General features: G+C 39.1%; 1 protein-coding gene across 10 annotated transcripts in view; it reads right to left on the bottom strand.

The window, feature by feature from the left end:
• The window catches only part of Cep152 (centrosomal protein 152), a 66,321-nt gene that overhangs the window by 10,094 nt on the left and 35,340 nt on the right, over nucleotides 1-20,887 (bottom strand). For 4 of the 10 annotated variants that reach the window (XM_070026588.1, XM_070026591.1, XM_070026590.1 and 1 more), the window contains 7 exons: nucleotides 17,040-17,225; nucleotides 15,465-15,746; nucleotides 13,065-13,196; nucleotides 9,707-10,357; nucleotides 9,158-9,227; nucleotides 7,189-7,353; nucleotides 2,382-2,549 (listed from right to left, as the gene is read on the bottom strand). In XM_070026588.1, the coding sequence (XP_069882689.1) occupies nucleotides 2,382-2,549; nucleotides 7,189-7,353; nucleotides 9,158-9,227; nucleotides 9,707-10,357; nucleotides 13,065-13,196; nucleotides 15,465-15,746; nucleotides 17,040-17,225 (1,654 nt within the window). The remainder of the gene's footprint in view (nucleotides 1-2,381; nucleotides 2,550-7,188; nucleotides 7,354-9,157; nucleotides 9,228-9,706; nucleotides 10,358-13,064; nucleotides 13,197-15,464; nucleotides 15,747-17,039; nucleotides 17,226-20,887) is intronic. The other 6 variants (XM_070026592.1, XM_070026593.1, XM_070026597.1 and 3 more) reach the window with 3 other exon arrangements.

Genomic DNA, 20,887 nt, shown 5'->3' with positions numbered 1-20,887 from the left:
TAACTACAGCTATACTTGTACAAACAAGTAATCTGCCTATGAAAATATAGTAATTATCCATTTTATCTCAAAAAAAAATTTTTACAACAGTAGGTTTTGAACCTAGGGCCTAGAACTTGCTACACAGACACTCTGTCTTTTGAGTCTACATGCCTAGTGCTAAGTTTTCACAAAGGAGAGTATAACTGAGCCATATCTTCAGTGTTATTTTACTTTAGTTACTTTTTAGATAATAGGAATTTGCCCAGGCCTGACCACGACAATCCCACTTTTGATTCCCATATAGATAGGATTGGTATATACCACAACCAGTATCTTCTCAAAACTTAAAATACTTCTTACCTATCTCTAACAGTCCTAGTAAGCCATAGATGGTACTAGGTGGTATCTTAATCAACAATATTCACCAAGTATGTATAGTGAGTCAGCTATGAGGGTACTGTGCTAAGTACCAGGACAGGACTGGATTCTGTTGGGATAAGGAAGTGTGGTAAAAGGAAAAGACAAGAAGCCCAAAGAGAAGACAGGATGAAAATCATGTTTCAGCTGAGAAAGTAAATCATAAAATGGTTCTACTGAGAGTGTAAAAAGGCTTGGAAGACAAGACAGGAGGGTGCTAGTGGGCAGTAGAGCTCCAAGAGCCTTTTTAAGCCATATTAAACTGGTTTTAGAACTAAGGGCACAGTAAGCCACTGGAAAGCTCTTAATAAGACAGAGTCATGACTAAATTCACTTTGTGTATGTGTGTGTATGTGTGAGTGTGTGTGTGTTTGTACTGGGGCTTGAACTCAGGGCCTGGGTGCTCTACTACTTGAGCCACAATTCCAACGTCCAGCTTTTCTATTGATTAACTGAAAACAGGAGACTCAGAAGCTTTTCTTGTTTGAGCTGCCTTTGAATCTCAATCCTAAGTCCTGAGTAGGAAGGATTATAATAGATGTGAGCGTTAATATCCTGCCCAATCCACTTTTTAAAAGATTGCTTTATAGAAAATGGATTGGAGGGGCTGGGAAGGTGGCTCAGTGGTAGAGCACTTGCCTTGCATGCTCAAGGCCCTGGGTTCGATTCCTCAGCACCACATAAACAAAAAGAAAAAAGCCGGAAGTGGCGCTGTGGCTCAAGTGGTAGAGTGCTAGCCTTGAGCTGAAGAGCTGAGGGACTGCACCCAGGCTCAGAGTTCAGGCCCCACGACCGGACCCAAAAAAAAAAAAAATGGATTAGAAGGATAGGCAAGTATCAGAAAGGTGATTGCCATTTCTCCAGGCAAGAGTGAAAAGTGGTGTAGAAAACAGATGAACTTTTTTTTTTTGTTGGTCGTGGGACTTGAACTCTGGGCCTGGGCGCTGTCCCTCAGCTCTTCAGCTCAAGGCGAGCACTCTACCACTTGAGCTACAGCGCCACTTCCGGTTTTCTGGTGGTTTATTGGAGATAGGAGTCTCACGGTCTCTCCTGCCCGGGCTGGCTTTGAACCGCGATCCTCAGATCTCAGCCTCCTGAGTAGCTAGGATTACAGGAGTGCAGATGAACTTTTAATGACTTTTCTGAATGACACAGAAAAAAAAATAGATTAACTATTCACTTTGGACTCTTCTGGTATTCCAGTTTCTTATTCACTCAAACATTTATTGTCTGATATACAGGGTATCCGGCAAGTATGCAGATTGGTAACAGAGGGAATGGAGGAAGAACCCAGGGCTATGGAGACACACATGTGTGGCTCCCTTAACAGAGAAGAGAAAGTCAAGGGAGGCACCGCAGATGAGGTATCTTCTGATTAAAACCTAAAGGACCATAGTGAGACCTCAAAGGAAACAGGAAGATGAAGTATACAAGAGAGTGTGACATCATGACCATAGGCTAGCAGAAAGACAAGCCAGCTCAGAATTCGAAACATTTTGAATGTAAAGAGAACACAATATGAAGTTAGACAAAGCACCCATGTAAGCCTAACAGATTCCTTCTTCAGAAAGACAATGGGAAATGGCAGAAGATAGCCCTTTCAGATCAACTGTCCTCATAGCAGTAGGCTGGACAAATAAGAGAGAGGTCTACCCAGACCCCTATATGTCACCGTTTATGCGTTTCCCTGTACCTGCTGTTCTCAGCAGACATCTCCATCTTTCAAGGCTTACTCATGTCTCCCAGGGCCTAGAAGACTGCTTGACACAAACTGGACCCTCACTACCAGTTCAATCAAGAAGCTTCTATTCAGAGCCGAATTTTTCCTCATTTGATTTTACTAGTAATTTGATTAGTGAAAGAGGCAAATGGCTTCCCTCCATTCCCAGAAAGATGATTTAATGCACACAATGAACAAAAATACCACGCTAGCACATTTCAAGAAGCCGTACACTGGTGGTAGTGCAACTGTAGGCGCTAACCTCCGAGTTTCTCCACTACTGTTTTGTGTTTCCTTTCTAAATGCTGAAGATGCCTACAGCATTTCTCCAGTTTCCTTTTCAGATCTTGACATTCCTGCTTTTCCTTTGCCAGTTCTTGGAAGCAGGATCCACCGCATACACTTTTAATTTCAAGGATCTTTTTCTTATCTGCAAAAATTAAATGATAGAAAACTTTTTCATAAGACTGAGGGCTATACAAAAAACAAAACAAAAAAAAAATAAATAAAAGGAGCAGGAGAGGCAGTAAAACAAATGGCATGCCCATGACCAGCGAGTACAATACAATGCAAAGAACATGATGCTGAAAGAAGAGAGCGGGGTTCAAATCCCATTCACCATTTGCTAGTTCTGTGACTCAGAGCATTATAGTTAACCTTGTTAAGACTTTTTTTTAATATACAAACTTGGATTATAGCTTTAAAAATTGCTGTGAAACCAAACACTCAGATATAAGTCCTGAATATGATTTCCTACTTAAAGGGAATGAAGAATCTCTAAGCCATGGCTGGCTTCAGTATTGGGAGATGTAAACACAAAATGAGACCAAAATCACTAAACATGCCAGAAAATAGGAAAAGTACTCTTTAGACACTTTACAATGATACGGTTTCAAGGGGCTCCACTAGCTGAGTTTGGGACAATCTGAGTGCTACTTAAACACAGTAGTGACTGTAAAGTTTTAAAAAATAGTTAACACCAATAATTCTATGATGGCTGGCTGGATAGGTGAAAAGACAGACAGGAGAAGGATTCTGAATTACAGCAACAGGTTGAGTGCTCCCTGGTAAAAGTGGAAAGAAGACTGGAAGCAGGAAAATTATTTTGCAACCACTGTGGTAATGATGATCAGCCAAGAATTGGCCATGATTGTCACATCTAAGACAAAGTTTTAATGAGAGGAAGTATATCTGCATGGCCTTCAAAGTGTCTCTCCATAGACTGCTTGTTAGGTTCAGGGGAGAACCACATGAATTACGCATTGAAGAAAGTGGGCGACATTTTGACCAAGTAATCAAAAATGAGACAAAATAAACACCAGATGCTTCCAGATGTAAAAACTTATCACTTATGCAGTGTTCCTGCCAAGAAAGCACAACTTGAATTCAGTCATGAAAAATTCCAAAACAGGGTAAGCTCTGTGTTTAAAAAAGAAAAAACAAAAAACAAGAGTGTTAAAGAACAGAGTCTACTTCTTCCAAAAATGTCAGTGTCATAAGAGTCTAGGGGAGCAAGGCACCGGTGACTCATGTCTATAATACCAGCTGCTAAGGAGGCTGAGATCTGAGGATGAAGGTTCGAAGCCAGCCCAGGCAGAAAAAGTCCCCATGAAACTCTTATCAACAATTAGCCACTCAAAAATCGGAAGTGGAGCTGTGGTTCAAAGTGGTAAAGCACTAGCCGTGAGCAAAAGAGCTCAGGGATAGTGCTGAGGCCCTGAGTTCAAGCCCTAGAACTGGCAATAATAATAATAAAGTATCTATGGATATTACATATGTGTGTATAGATATATGTCATATATATATTAAAGGAGGCCAAAGACACAGGGTGTTATATCTAACCACTCAGGAAGTTAAAGATGCAAGATTTATTTGGGTCAACTGACAAAATTAAGAGTACTAAGGGGCAAACTGATACTTTTATCTGTTGTTAAATTTTCTGTACTTAAAGTACAGAAAGGTTATGAAGAAAATGTTTCCCTTGTTGAAAAATATAGACCAAGGATTACAAAAAAACCCCACAATGTATCTTCCCCTCAAATGGTTTTTAAAAAGCAAAATTCACAAATACACACAGAAGAACACAAAGTCAGGCAAAATATTATCAATTGGTATAGCTAGTAAGCTAGTAAGGGGTACAAAACTGTTTCATGCATCTGTTTTTATCTTTACTACTTCTAATAAGTTTGAAATTTTCTCCAATTTTTCTAAATGTACAAAAGTTGTTCGGTACAGTACCTAGCATATAGCAAGTATACAACATTGTCATTAGTAATATATACAATTTGTAAGAGTTAAATAACAAGAAATAATACCAAAGGTAAATTTTGATTATAAATATAAATAGTAAAGTAGCAATATAAACTGACACAGACTAAGAAACCAATACCTAAAAATATCAATGAGAAGTCACTGATCCAAAGTATTTGTTACCTTGGGTTGGGGGAAGCTGTAGAGATGGAACTGTGGTCACTACGATTGGTAATAATCTATTTCTTCAGTCCAGTGGTCGGTTCCTGGCTGCTGGGCCTTATAACCTACCTGTATAATACCCATATGCTTTGCATGTATCCAATATTACAGAAATAGTGTTTACAATTATTTAAAAATAATAGGAAAGAAGACTAAACCGTCAACAGTAGCACATCTGGGAAGGAGCACTATAAAGGACTTTACTTGGATTTAATTCTTCTGTAAGTAAGGACTAATCCTTACTTATTACTGTATTTAAGAAGAAAAGACTGAAGGAAAAAAAATCATTTTACAGTATGTTTTGTCTTCAGCCAAAATCAATCTTTTCATAAGACTTAATTTCTTTCACAGGCCTTCCCAGAGCCAAATAACATCTAAAACTTGTTTCTATTCATTTTGCACATTAAAATGTAATTCTCAAGCCATCCCAAACATATTTAAAAGAAGCACAGTAGGTAGTAGTTCCTCCACCTAATTGTCAAGAAGACATTCTTAGTCACCTAGAACCCAGGAATACAGGAAAAGGATCTGTGAACAATGAGAAAAGCAATCAGTGATTGGCCTATGAGGACAGCAATTATTATCTAAGATTAGGATAATGCTGCCTGAACTAGAAACATTCAACTTAGTATGCATGATTTGCCCTGATAATTGCTGGGTTTTTCCAGGTCATAATGGGAACAACAGCAAAAATTGGTTGTATTTGTGTGAAGAAGGCAGAAATTTCAGTGACCATAAGCCCTATATATTCCTGAGTGAACTCTGAACACAAGGGGCTGTAATACAGTACAAAAATCATTTTCAATAGTGATAAATTTAAGTCGCTAGGGAAAAGGTAAACTAATAATTCATCCAACGGTCAAGTAATACAAACTACATGCCTTTTACTCTAGTGTGTAGTAGAAGAGATTTAGAAATACTGACCCTGCCATAAAACTCACAAATAAAAATAGCTAATACATGGTTGACACCATCAAAATCAGTATGGAGGTTCTTCAAAAGACTAAATATAGACCTATCTTATGACCTCATCATACTACTCTTAGGAATATATGTGAAGGAGTCTAAGTCAATACACCACAGAGGTACTTGCACATCCATGCTTACTTGCAGCTCTGTTCCCAACAGTCAAACTGTAGGATCAGCTGAGGTACCCAACAACCGATGAAGAGATGAACAATATCTATCCATCCATCCGCCCAGCTACCTATCCATCCCATCATCTATCCATCCACCATGGAATATTATTACTCAGCTAGAAAGAAAATGAGATTAGCCGGGCGCTGGTGGCTCACGCCTGTAATCCTAGCTACTCAGGAGGCTGAGATCTGAGGATCGCGGTTCAAAGCCAGCCCGGGCAGGAGAGACCATGAGACTCCTATCTCCAATAAAAACCACCAGAAAACCGGAAGTGGCGCTGTAGCTCAAGTGGTAGAGCGCTCGCCTTGAGCTGAAGAGCTGAGGGACAGCGCCCAGGCCTGGAGTTCAAGCCCCATGACCGACAAAAAAAAAAAAAAAAGAAAGAAAATGAGATTATGTCATTTGCAGAGAATGGATACATCTAGAGACCATCAGATTGAGCAAGATAAGCTTAAAAAGCCAAATACTGCATCTTCTCATTCATTTGTGGAATTAAAGACTCAAAATGATGATGATGATATGTGTAAAAGAGCGACTTTCTAGGGACAGAGATAAGTGGGAATGAGAATGAGCAAGGGAGAAAGACGACTGAGTAGTGTAAAGAGGAAGACTAAATATAAACACATACATATATGTGTGTGTATCTATGAAAACCCTTGCTATGCTAATTTATGCTAATTAGAGGGTAATTGTTAAATAAATGACTGATTTGAATGAAAAAAAATCTCCATTATTTGGCAATTGTCTTATGTAGACATGACTGCTCTATTAAAATTCTCACTATTGCTAGGCACTGTGGCTCACACTTAAAATCCTATCTACTCAAGAGGCTGAGATTTGAGGATTGTGGTTCAAAAGCTAGCCCAGGCAGTAAAGTCTGTCAAATTCCATCTCCAATTAACCAGCAAGATATCAGACTGGACAGGGCTCACATGGTACAGAGCCAGCCATGAGGAGGAAGCAAGCTGAATGTGAACACATACTGAGTTCTCAGTATGGCACCAACACAAAGCAAAACAGAACCTCTCCCCTATTCTCTTAGTAAGAATTATTGATGAAAGGAAGGTAAGTCTAAATCAGCAATAACTCCTAAATATACAATGAAATTTGTAGACAATGAACACTAAGTCAATAAAATACACATTCGTTCATTCAGAAAACTTCACATCTTCAACTAAACATGGTGGCACGTGCCTAGGATCCCAGCTTTTCAGGACGTAGAGGTAGGAGGACCAGACTCCAAGGCAAACGCACAAAACCCTATAACTTAAGGAAAAAGAGCTGGCGGCAGGGTTCACTTGGTAGGGTGCCTGCCTAGCAAGCACATAGACCCTGAATTCAAACTACAAATACCATCAAAAAGAATACTGTTCACATCTTTGCCTTTGTCCTCCAAATGACCCTTCAGAATGGTGATTAGAGATATTATGAAGACTAGCAGAAACCAAATCAATTACCAGCTTCTGCTTCCTGCAAGGCCAGGGGCTGAGAGTGGTCTCCAGAAGTGGGAGCAGGGACGAGGGCTGGCACTCCAGGGTCTCCTCTGGCAGTGGCCCAGCTGGAAGGATCTTCAGAGATCTTCACCATGTTTCTCTGAAATAAATTGTCTTCATACTTAATGCCTAGGGAAAAAAATCTCTATGCAAATTTTCATTTAAAATGCTAGTAGGAAAAAATACAAGAAGAAATCAATGCCTGCAAACAATGTTGCCTAAACTATAAGCAAATGTAAAGAATGGGAGGGGGGAAGGGATGGAAAGGGATGGGAAAGGGAAACAAAGGAGGAGCCAACAATCCTTGATAAGAAATGTACTCATTACCTTGCTCATGTAATTGTAACCCCTCTGTATGGTACCTTCACAATAAAAAAAAATCTGAGCTTATGTTAAGTAATAAATATTATCCTTTGAAAGGAGGATATTCTTAAGAGAAGATCACAAGGCTCAATAACTACGTGCATATGATCATATAAAATGACGTTTATCAAAATGAGCTCCAAGAAATGAAACAAAAAAGATGTAAATAATATATATTTATAATGGCAAGAGTTTCAATGAAGGCTTATATGGTCAAAGCACAGGACAAACTATACAATCAGAACTACTCTTGAAAATTTCAGAATATTTTCACTGCAGTGGTGAAAATCATTAATCAACTATAATGTCAATCTTTTGTCTCCTACAAACTGAAAATAACAGTAAGTTATTTTAAATGTATATGGAAGTTTTATGTTTGAGTACTTTAACATGCTACTGGACTCTCAATGGATAAAAAAATGCCAGATTTGGGGCGGGGGGAGGATGGGAAGGGATGGGAAAGGGAAACAAAGGAGGAGGCTACAATGCTTGATAAGAAATGTACTCATTATCTTGCCCATGTAATTATAACCCGTCTGTACAGTATTTTCACAATAAAAAAAATTCTAGATTTAGCCAAGTTAAACATTTTACACAAGACCTTTTAACACTGGTATTTCAGTCCCTGTTACAGGCAATATAGCTTACTAAATTCTCTGATTTTTTAAGGCAACAGTTTCAGATTTTAGATAATTAAAATCTCAAACAGAAAATATGACACTGATAATAACACATTGTCTAACTACTTACAACACATAATATATGCTTGATTCTAGAAGCTACCATTGAGAAATTTATTTACAGAGTGTCAAAATTATCTATGATATCCCACAGAAGCAAGTCAAGTCAGGAAGTACAGAAAAAGGACAAGTTCTATGTAATCAAAAGGCCATGAACATGAGGTTAAAAGGAGTAATGAAAACTAAGCACAAAGACAGGAAATTATTTCCATTTTCCACTCACACTGTAGAGAAGAGAAGTTAACAAAAAATATAGTTGCAAATTTTTCTGGTTTTATCTTTTGAAGTTAAAAACAACACGGTATATATTTAATTTGCGTGCAAATTTTGTCTAGATTGATACTTGCTTTCTGTCATGCACCCTGAACTGATGTATTATATTTTGATATTTCCATTTTACTAGAAACTGCCTTCTTCATTCATTCTATCCTCTCCACTTTCGAAAATTTCTGATCATCTCAATTATGTTAATGAGAGCTCAATTTTGCTCTATTAACAATTCTATACACAATTCTAACTACTACAGATTTAGTAATACTACTAATTTAATAGATTATAAATCTGTTTCTTCGTATCTATGGCCCCTGTTTTGCAAATTTATCATCACTGATTTACCTCCCAAGTCCTGAGCTCAACTGTCTCAAAAAATAGCAGAAGATCAAGTATTATTCCTATGACAAATACCACATCAGGCATTTCAAAGTCATCTTTTTTTCAGGAATGAGATCTGACCCTCCCAACAAACACAGTAAATGTCTAAATTCTTATTCAGATTATGTGGTTCTGTCTCCACAGACTTGTGAACCACTTAAGTCATAAGATGATCTTACACTGCTTGTACAATTTTAAGTCCTGTAAAAAGATTCCTGGGTCGTTGGTGGAATACCATGCCTTTGCCTCCTACAGATTGAAACAAAAAAAAGCAATTTTAAATTTATATATGTTTTAAAGTCCTCTATCACAGACTGTCATTAGGTAAGAAAGACCAGTTGAATCCCAAGACAGAAAAATAATTGTACACACCTGTGTATACACATATATATATATATATATGTGTGTGTGTATACACAGTTTAGGATCAAGACATCTAGAGGATAAAAGTTCTTGTGTAGAAGGCTAAATGTTCTAACTCACATTTGTAGCACTATAAAGCTGTTGAATTGTTGGCAAAAATTTTTTTTAAAATGCTAACTTCTAGATATGTTACAAAAAGTTTTTAAACCATTAGTTTAAAAAAAAAGCACACAAAAAGATCTAAGTCTTACATCTCCTAATCTATAAAATGCTTAAGAAAGGAGAAGATACCATAGAAAATACCGTGAGCAGCTCCTCCAACCACTCTTGGTGATCCCAAGCTTTTTTCCCACATGGGCACGTACCTTCTCCAACAGTGGGTTGGCGTTTTCCCTGAGCAAGGAGAGTGTCTCTTGAAGGCCCTTCTGCATGCACTCTTTCAGTTTCTCACAATATTGCAAAGACAGCCATTTTGAAGAACAAGTCGACATGATTTCTAAGAGCTGTGAGTCCTCTGGACCACAAACGTCCTCCTTTTGCATGTGCCTTAAGAGAAAGTCCAGCAGAGTTAGGATGTCTTCCTCGAATCGATGCATTTCCAGCTGGGACTGCCTGGCTTCCTGCACCGCACATTCTCTGCGGCTCTGGTCCAGACATGCCTGTAATTCTGCCTCCTTCTGAAGAAGCAGTTCCGCTTTTTGTTTCACAAAGTCTTCTTTAGCTGCCGCAAGCACCTCACTGATCTTACTGCGATGATCATCTAAAAACTGTCGGTAATCTTGCTCATTCTGTTCTTGAATTCTCTGGATTTCTTCTTGCTTTTTCCGGTTCCACTCATTCCAGGCCTTAGCCAGCTCGGTCCTGATAACCACAGGGACTTCCTCGTTCTTTAACTCTAGCTCCTTCTGCAGAGATTGGATCTTCTCTTCCAATTCCTTTGCTGGCATCATGGTTTTCTTTATATCTTCAAGCTCGCTTTTCCATTTCTCTTTTGCTTCAGACAGAGCTAAGGAGAGCTAAAAGGCACAACACCACCCATTTCAAAAGTCTTTATGATTCTCCTCATTAACAAAATTAAGTAACTATCTGGGTTAACCCTATGAGGAACTTAAAAACAAAAGTAAAGGGAGCCAGATGCTGGTGGCTGATACCTGTAGTCCTAGCTACTCAAGAAGCTGAAATCTGTGAGGATAGCAGTTCAAAGCCAGCCCTGCTAGTAAGGTCCATGAGACTCATCTCCAATTAACCACCAGAAAACAGGAAGTGGCACTGTGGCCCAAAGTAGCAGAGCTCACAAACAGCACCCAGGCCCTAAGTTCAAGCCCCATGACCACCACACCACCACCACCACCAACAACAACAACAAAAAAAAAAAGTAAAAAAAATTTACACTCAATGTCATTCCAAAAATATACTTACATTAGAATTAAGAATCATCTCCATTTTAAATCACCTAATTTTTTATATCCTATGTTATATACAAAACAAAGAAACACCCTTTTAATGGTGAACTACAAATTGAAATGGCATATACATTTAAATAGTCATATATGTATAAGTTTTACATGTAATTATCTAAAATCTATTCCTTTGGGCATTTTTGTGCTGGTACTGGAGCTTCAACTCTGGGCCTAAGCACTGTTCCTTAGCTTTTGCACTCATAGTTGGTATGCTACCATTTGAGCCAAAGCTCTACTTCCAATTTTTTGATTTAGAGATAAGAGTTTCAGAGTTTCCTGCCAGAGGTGGCTTCAAGCAGGGATCCTCAGATCTTGGTCCCTGACTAATAGGGGATTACATGTGCAAGCCACCAGCACCCAGCCTTTCATTTTATTTTTTGTCAGCCATGGGGCTTGAACTCTGGGTCTGGGTTCTGTCCATCAGCTCTTCAGCTCAAGTCAAGAGTTCTACCACTTGAGCCACAGAGACTCTTTCAGTTTTCTAGTGGTTTATTGGAGGTAAGAGTCTCACGGACTTTCTTGCCCAGCTGAGATCCTGAGTAGCTAGGATTACAGGGGTGAGGCACCCAACTAAGCCTTTCATTTAAAAATGCTTAAATTCATCATCCTACTTTATTGTAGAATGGAAAAACCTAAAATTTTAGTATAATCTATCATAAGATTTTATTATGGGGGGCTGGGAAGGTGGCTCAGTGGTAGAGCGCTTGCCTTGCATGCCTGAGGCCGTGGGTTCGATTCCCCAACACCACATAAGAAAAAAGAAAAAAGCCGGAAGTGGCGCTGTGGCTCAAATGGTAGAGTGCTAGTCTTGAGCTGAAGAGCTGAGGGACAGCACCCAGGCCCAGAGTTCAGGCCCCACGACCAGACCCAAAATAAAAAAAAGACTTTATTATGTTCTTACTTTAAAAGAATCTATTAAGTTTTTAACTCATAGATAAGACCATCTCTGAATTCTATGTTGGTCTAAATTGGAAACAATTATATTTCTGTGACTCAACTCTGAGTTATCTAATATATTCTATTATGTGTTGAGGATGGACTATATAATTCCTTTTCTAGAACACTAAAAAATGTCTAGTCCTTTCATTTTTCTAAATATTAGAATTACTAGGTCAACTTTCAAAGTCATTTTCAGTTTGCTGGCACTTTAATTAGAGTATTTAGACCAAGAAATTCAGTTTTAAGAGAGTACATGCGGTTATAACAGTGGAGTTTTCCTTTTAAGGAATATGAAGTTTCTGGAAAGGATAGTTGGCTATTTACCAAAGAGAAAATGCTGACATAGCACAGAAAAACCTTTACTCATGAGAAACGTTATAGTACCAGCATTGGTGGCTCACAAACCCTCAGACCTGGAAAATAATGATTTGAAGCCACTCAGCGCAGACAAGTCTATAGATTCTCTCTCTCCAATTAACCAGCAAAACAGCTGGATTAGAGGCATGGCTCAAGTGGTAGAATGCAAACAGTGAGCAAGAAATCTGACTGAGCTGTGTGCTGATGGTTCAAACCTGTAATCCTAGCTACTCAGAAGGCTGAGATCTGAGGATCGTGGTTCAAAGCCAGCCTGGGCAGGAAAGTCTGTGAAACTCTTATCTCTAGTAAAGCACCAGAAAATTAGAAGTGGTGGCTGTGGCTCAAATAGTAGAGTACTAGCCTTGAGCTGAAGAGCTGAGGGACAGCTTCCAGGCCCAGAATTCAAGCCCCATGACTGACCAAAAAAAAAAAAAAAATCTGGGGCTGGGAAGGTGGCTCAGTGGTAGAGCACTTGCCTTGCATGCCTGAGGCCCTGGGTTCGATTCCTCAGCACCACATAAGAAAAAAGCTGGAAGTGGTGCTGTGGCTCAAGTGGTAGAGTGCTAGCCTTGAGCTGAGGGACAGCACCCAGGCCCAGAGTTTAGGCCCCACAACCGGACCAAAAAAATAAATCAAAAAAAAAAAATCTGAGTTGTGAGGCCCTGAGTTCAAGCACACACACACAATAACAACAGATTACATAAAAACAGATGCATATCCATTCTAATCAAACCAACCTAAAGTTACCTCTTGATAAAATGGGAATTAATTTCTAAATCAAGGTTAAGATGCTAAAATAGCCAGGCATTGGTGGCTCCTGCCCAGAATCCTAGCTGCTCAGACTGATATCAGACAACTGTAGTTCAAAGCTAGTCCAGGCAGGAAAATAAGTGCAAATTCCCAGAAAAGGGAAGGGAAGAAGCCAAGGAGAGGACCTGCTTTAGTTTCTTTCTAGGATGGTGCTTACCCGTTTGGCCACCAAGATGTCTTGTTGTTCTTCCCACTTCTTCTGTTCTGCTCTCACGTGGGCTTTATATTCTGCAAGCTCGGGCAGTTCTTCTAACCACCGATGACGAGCATTTTGCACAGCTGTTTCTACCTGTAGGACGTTGCAGGAGAAAAGACATAAGGAAGGGTATTGCAAATAGCTGCTCGACATTCCTGTACTCTACTTTCCTTACACTGTTACACTGTCTCCCTACACTACAGTTACACTGACTTCAAGTGCTCTATCTTATCTCAAATAGACTCAATCCTCCTTCCCATACTGTCCCTTGAAAATGCAACAGGAAGTAGGATCTCTAAACATTTGATGAACACTACTAAAAGTTTCCTCCAAAGTACTGATTGTCACTTCCAACAAATTCTATTGCTCTTGAAGAAACATGAGAAGACAGGCCACAGCGCTGCTCTTGCCAGCTGCTGCCAATCACTAGACCCACCCTCTCCCCCTCACTCCTCATGGCCTACACACGCATGCATCCATATACCACTGGAGTTTAGAGTCTGACATCTGGCCAGTTTTCTGGCTGTTAAGAATGAGTTATTACAAAATGAGGGAGGAGGTCCCTTGGTTTAAGCCAAAATTGAAGGCTTGAGTTGATTATAAATCTGTCACCAACTATAAGATAACCACTTATTAAACTTTTTTCTTATTCTCTTTTCTTAAGAATATATACATATATATATATATATATGCATGAATACACACAGAGAATTGATATAACAGGTTTTATTTCTTACGAAAGTACTGAATAGCAGTACTTGTAAATTCTAATGAGTCAAAAATACACAGAAAAAATATAAATGCTACAGAAACATCATTATTACCTTATTTTAGTTTCTGGGGTTCTAGGGGTTGAACCCAGGGTCTTATGCTTGTCTATTGAGCTACATCTAAGGTTCCTATGGAAATTTATACCTCGTAATAAGTTATTGAGAAACATCTACTTTGTTATATTATGCTACAATTGTATTCACAAGATATATAATTTCATAAATACCAAAGCAGTACCTTAAACACAGAACATTTTAACTTAGTAAACATTTTCGAAAATGATTTTTTAACTGGCTGAAGATGTCCCTGAGATGAATAAATGTACTTGGCTTATATTTCCAGACTTTAAAAGATGCCCCACAAAGTCAGGCAAAACAATGTACATAAGCAATTTTTTTTGTTGTTGTTGGTCGTGGGGCTTGAACTCTGGGCTTGGGCGCTGTCCCTCAGCTCTTCAGCTCAAGGCTAGCACTCTACCACTTGAGCCACAGCACCACTTCCAGTTTTCTAGTGGTTTATTGGAGTCTCACAGACCTTCCTGCCCGGGCTGGCTTTGAACCATAATCCTCAGATCTCAGCCTCCTGAGTTAGGATTTCAGGTGTGAGCCACTGGCACCCGGCACAAATTTTAATCATTTCTTAAAAATTGAGTATATTTTTAAAGAAAGTACCTTACTTTAGGTACCATCTCATTCAGTTTATAATAAATAACACATCTAAAATAACATATATAATAGAAACTTTGTCAATGTGGTTGTTACGACAGACTACTGTCAAGACACCAACTACATGTGTGAACAGCACAATTCTCTAGAAACTATCTGCTATATTAACAATGTAGTTGTGCTCTAACAGTCGACAGAATGTATGCTTGGATATTCTTGGTTTCAAAACAAACTCACAAAACCACAGATTCATTTTTCATCAGAGAATAGATATAATCTACACAACAAAGCTTTTCCATTCCTCAAAACATAAAGGAATCCTGGGACTAAAAACCACTGAAGGATCACTAACAGTTAAGATGTAGCAGACAAGTCACTTTATTCTATTTAGAAAGGCAAGCTATATGCTTTTCTTAGTATGACATTTCTTTGAAGTCAAGTCACCTACCCCAGTTGTAAGCTGATTAGGGGAGCACTCTAAAGGGAAGGTAATGGCACCGCTTTCTGGCAACTGGTAGGAACTACAAGTTCACTTGTGCACCTGCAGGTTCTATACTGTGCATCTCAACACCATTGTATTTAATGGTTATTCATACAGGTTTATGTATCTGTCTGTAACATGACAAGACATGGGATGTCAAAGATTCTTAGCTAAACTCTTCTTCATTCAGATATAAAACGACCATCTTTAACTCTGATCTCAGAGGAGCAAAACTTACAATTAAAGAATATACAGGAAAGCTACCAGGGTAGCAGTTTCATGAAAGAAAAAAACTTTAGGAACATGGCAGGTTTCTAGAAAGGCTATTAAAGAAAAAAAAAAAAAGTTTTAAAGTATAAACAAAGAAGTTCCAGGGTAGCATTTGAAAAGTTTCCTGAACAGATAGTCCCAATGATTTTTAGTATGAAAAATCATTTTCATCACCTGTTTGGTAATATTTTCATAGTATTTAAGCTCTAGTTCACTTTCTAGTTTCTTCAAAGCCCCCTTGATAGCTATTTCCTTCTGTTGTTCTAAGTCTTGCTGGATCTTCTGTTTCTGCTTCTCTAGCAAGACTGCCATCTCAGCCTTGGAAAGGGTATCAGGGGTGGCGGCCTGGTCGGTCTGGATGCCACAGTCTGAAGTCTTCTTCCTCAGTGTCTTTAGAGTTTGGTCCACCTTAGACTGCCACTCCTTTTCCAGCTGTTGAATGAGGTTTTGTTTGATCTGTTTTCAGAAGAAAAATCGTCTGAGAAGAAAAACACTTGAGAAAAGTAAAATCTAGACTTGCTAGCCAGAAAGCAACCACAGCTGTGTTTGAAAACTAGACATTGTAGTAATAAGATTTAGAAATGCAGTCAATGAAAACATATTCCCAAGCACAACCTGAAAGTCTCTGTTTGACCTTAACTATGGAACAAAAAAATCACAGGGAAGATTTGATTGTGTTATATAAGGTCTCTTGTGAATGCACAGCCAACTAGAAGAGCTAATAATGCCACCATGAAGATAGCATGATTAAAGCAAAAACCACCAAAACCTTTTGGTAGTTGTATTTTGCTGTCAGTATCACACTTTCCACAAAGCAGGTACTGAGTCACCTCATTAATGATCCTAGAATGGAATGATATTAAAAAATAACTTTACTGACTTGAATACAATGGACCCTTTTTATGGGGCAGGGTTCATTCAAGGAGGAGCATTACTGGAAGAGCATCTTTGCGGTTTTCTTACTTTCAAGAGTGTAGGCTTCCAGTCTTTGGTAAGACTGCTTCTAGGCAAACTTGCTTTTGTTTCTGTTCAATACCCCTTGAGTATTCATGGTTCTCAAACCACATTCACAGCTACTAGATTAATGAAACTCACAACAATAGAAAATCTAGTTTAAATATGAGAGCTTATCTTTTTCATTTCCCAATCAGTTTTTTAAATCATAATTTTATATTTAACTTTCTAAGAAAGAATTATTATTTCCTAATCTCATTTACTCCTTAGGTAAAAAGTAAACTTATGCCTCAGAGCCTGCTCTATTATATGAACTATTTTTGTGTATGTGTGGAGACTTGAACTTGAACTTGGCCTGGATATTTGTCCCTTACTTCTATTGCTCTACCTCTTGAAACTCCAGTTTGGGCTTTTGGGGGGTTAACTAGAAATACGAGTCTCTGGACTTTCCTGAACCACGATCCTCCAGTGTTAGCCTCCTGAGAAGCTAGGGTTACAGGTATGAGCCACTGGCACTAAGCTTGGCCTATTTGATAATGGCTTCATTTTGAACCAAAGCAGTATTCACCCCCTTCCCATCCCCCCAAAAAACCCTCTTGTATCCTGAATGTGGATGAAGAGTCAAGAGAAGGTTCATTGTAAGTTGCTAATAACCTAATTCTGAAAGACACAACAGATGACTGGGTAGGTAGTTGCCAATTAAACATTTTATGTCTGCTTAGGAAGAACTGTCTTGCACAGTTAATATGGTTCTTTTTTTTAATGTGGTCATAAGAAAGATATTTTAACCCACACCTCTTTCCGTTCTTTATCCCACTGTGCTTTGGCTAACATCATTTCACTGTCAATCTGCTGCTTGATGCCAGCTTCTTGCTCTTTTATCCACTTGTTTTTTTCCAGCGCAAGAGTTTCTTTGTACTTTTCTTCAAGTTCCAACTGCAATTTGCTTACTTGTTCTTCTTTTTCCTCCAATAATTGCCTCTTAAAAATAAAATTCAAGTAAGTACTACTATACAATAATACTAACAGCCTCTAAGCCAATAATAATAATACATCTAAGCTTGTGCATTGTTTAGGTAAGGGGGAGGGGCGAGAAGCTGGATGCCAGAGGCTCACACTGTAATCCTAGCAACGCAGGATGCTGAGATCTGAGGGATTGTGATTTTTAAGCCATCCAGGGCAAAAAAGTTCACGAAACTCCATCTCCAAAATAACCGGCAAAAAGCCAGGGTAGATGTGTGGCTCAAGTGATAGCATGCCAGCCAAGCAAGCAAGCCCAGCAAGTATTAAGACTTAAACCGTGGTACCAAGGGTAGGGGAGAAGATCTACTTAGCTTGTATTACAATTGAACAAATAAGGTTTAACATGAAATATATGAATAGTATTATGAATGAGAATGTGCCTCATCTACAAATCCATATGCCTTCACTGATTACTGTAGAATATAAAGAGTTCTGTGTATGTAAAGAATTACTGATGGGTACTGGTAGCCTATCTGTAATCCCAGCTACTGAGGAGTCAGAGACTCCATCTCCGAAGTAACCAGCAAAAAGCTGGGCTGGAGGCATTGCTCAAGTGATAAGAGTGTCAACCAAGTACGAGAAAGTAAACTAATTGAGAGTGAGACCTTGAGTTCAAAACCCAAGTAATAGAAAAACAAAAACTTGAGCCCAACAGCCTGACTCAATAACCTGTTTCAGCACATATGATACATGAAAATAAGCTCAGATTCTTGATACTATTTGTCATAGTAATTCTGTATGCAGTCTACATCCCTAATCAATGCTTGTCCACAAAGAAACAACCTATGTTCTGCAAGAAGTGACCCAAAAGTTCCTGAGTTTACTTTTGGGCTTCATATTATGCTGGGGGTGGAGACAGACATTTTCTTGGGTCCGGTCGTGGGGCCTGAACTCTGGGCATGAGCGCTGTCCCTCAGCTCTTCAGCTCAAGGCTAGCACTCTACCACTTGAGCCACAGCGCCACTTCCGGCTCTTTTTTTTTCTGCTTATGTGGTGCTAAGGAATCGAACCCAGGGCCTCAAGCATGCAAGGCAAGCGCTCTACCACTGAGCCACCTTCCCGGCCCCGAGACAGACATTTTCTAACAAACTGGTATATCTTTGTCTAACTCTGGAGCATAAGAAAATATTAAAGTCTAACTAAAAAGGTATTTCACTTCTGACTGGTTTATCAAGATTACAAAGAACTTACCAAGCTCTATAATAAAATGAACCAAAGCAAAAACGCAAACAATTCCCAGAGAAGGACAGAATTAATTCAGCTTCTCGTGTTCTAGATACACTTCGCATGAGGAGAATCCTTAGGATGATAAAATTGATCTGAATCCTGATGAATCTACACATGTATTCAAAATTTACAGACTATAAACCCAATGAAGGGTAAAAGTAAATTGTTTCCCATGATAATTTTAAGCTTTCAAAGGAAAAAAATTAACCTCTAAAGTTGTTTGTTTTTTGAGGGGGAGGGAGCCAAACAGTTATAACTTTCCTTCTTATAGTTATGCACAAATGTTTGTAAGCCAAAGTATGCAACAGCTATGAATCGTAACTTACTTATTATGAGATCAATTTTATAGTCAAATTTATTCTTTTAAAGATACCCTAAAAACATAGTTCTGAAAAGAATGACCTCTTTGAGAGTTCTACTCTCATGTTCTTGCCAGTTTATCCATTTTTTTTAAAACAGTCATACTGAAGATCTCCCTATTTTATTTAAAGTGTTACTGATGGCTAAGTGCTCAATTACTAGGATCTTTAAGATGCTTTTAACATTTATACTACCAACATTAACAAAAATAGGCTATTTCACAAGTTCTTTTTCATCCACAGATGGTACGGAGGATACCTAGCATGTGGTCTCTCACCATATCCACCTCTCAAAAATAATCATAACATTAAACAAGCTGAACGTCTCACCTGCCTTTTGCTTTTCTCTTTAAGTCTGTGATGGCAATACCCATGCCTTAATATAACTTACTGAAAAACCTCTGTATGGAACATTTACTCAACCCTTCAAGATTTAATACTTGAAGCCTGAGGCAGGTGGCTTTCAAATTGTGGTCTGCAGAAGGGTCCCAGCCATCATCAGAAGGCCACCTTGGGAAGTAATCCCACCCGCACAGGGAAGGAAGAGGCTGGCTCTTGTCTCCTGGTGATTTTTGTCCTGGATGCTCACCAAGGGCAGTTTGGAAGATCCAGAGTTAGAATTAACCGCCAAAAAAAGCTGTGGCTCAAGTGGTAAAGTGCTCGCTGTGAGAGGGAAAAGCTCAGGGATGGAGTACAGTCCCTAAGTTCAAACCCCAGGACTGGCATACAAAAAAAAGGGTAGGGCTCAAGCGGTTGAATATTTGCCTAATAAGTGCCCCAGGCCCCAAGTTCAAACCTGAGTTCTTTCCCTGAAAGAAGCCAACACTAACACCCTCTCCTCCAGAGCCTCCTACCCATCATGAGACCACATGCAAATTAAAATAACAATTAGTTATCAGAGAGAAATGCATCCAAGGAAAAGATTTCTGGAAGAATATTCTGGTGACTTTTTTTTTTTCAAAATCTCTGTGTAACACTCACAGAACTAAGTAGGGTTTCACGAGTAGCTGACAAATGCACTTAAAAAAAAAAAAAAAAAAAAGATGTAAGCTGGGCGCTGGTGGCTCAGACCTGTAATCCTAGCTACTCAGGAGGCTGCGATCTGAAGATCACGATTCAAAACCAGTCCAGGCAGGAAAGTCTGTGAGACTCATCTCTAATTAACCACCAGAAAACCAGAAGTGAGTGGAGCTGGGGCTCAAAGTGGGAGTGCTACCTTTGAGCAAGAGCTCAGAGACAAGTACTAGGCCCTGTGTTCAAGCCCCATGACTGACAAAAAGCAACAACAACAAATGCAGATCCATGGGTTTTAGACTGAGTCGATCCACTCTTACCTTCCAGAATAAATCTATAAGAAAATACCATTTTCTTCTCTAAGTATGTCATTTTCTATAAAGGCTTTTTGGTTTGGTTAATTTCTTGTTTGTGGTACTGAGGTTTGAACTGGGGGTCTTAGGCACTTACTAGCCAAATATTCAACCACTTGAGCCCTAGTCTTTTTTGTGTGCCAGTCCTGGGGTTGGAACTCAGGGACTGCACTCCATCCCTGAGCTTTTTCTTCGATCATGACTAACACTTTACCACTTGAGTGAGCCACAGGTCCACTTCCAGCTTTTTTGGTGGTTAATTAGAAATAAGAGTCTCACAAGCTTTCCTGCCCAGGTTGGCTTCTAACGCAATCCTCAGATCTCAGCCTGCAGTGCCATTCCCTTTTTGCTTTAAGCTATTTACTAATTTACTTTTTAGGTGGGGTCTTGTGTTTTTTCTCAGCACTAGCCAGTCCAGAACTGATTCTGCCACCTCCAGCCTCTCCCTCCTCTCAGGGGTGATAAGCACACACCTTCATATCCAGCTTATTTGGTAGAGATGGAGGTCTCAAAAACTTGTTGCTTAGGCTGCACTCAAACTCCAGATCTTCCCAATCTTTCTCTCTCTTGTAAATGGGTACAGGAATAAGCCACTATTCTCTATCTTCCATAAAGGTTTTAATACTTATTATAATATTTACAGAACTGTGTGAGCTATAGTGGCACT

This window comes from Dipodomys merriami, unplaced genomic scaffold, assembly GCF_024711535.1.
Source record: "Dipodomys merriami isolate MVZ:Mamm:240054 unplaced genomic scaffold, mDipMer1.0.p SCAF_185, whole genome shotgun sequence".
Lineage (NCBI taxonomy): Eukaryota > Metazoa > Chordata > Mammalia > Rodentia > Heteromyidae > Dipodomys > Dipodomys merriami.
The sequence above is the reverse complement of the archived record's forward strand: the minus strand, read 5'-3'. Positions and strand labels throughout refer to the sequence as shown.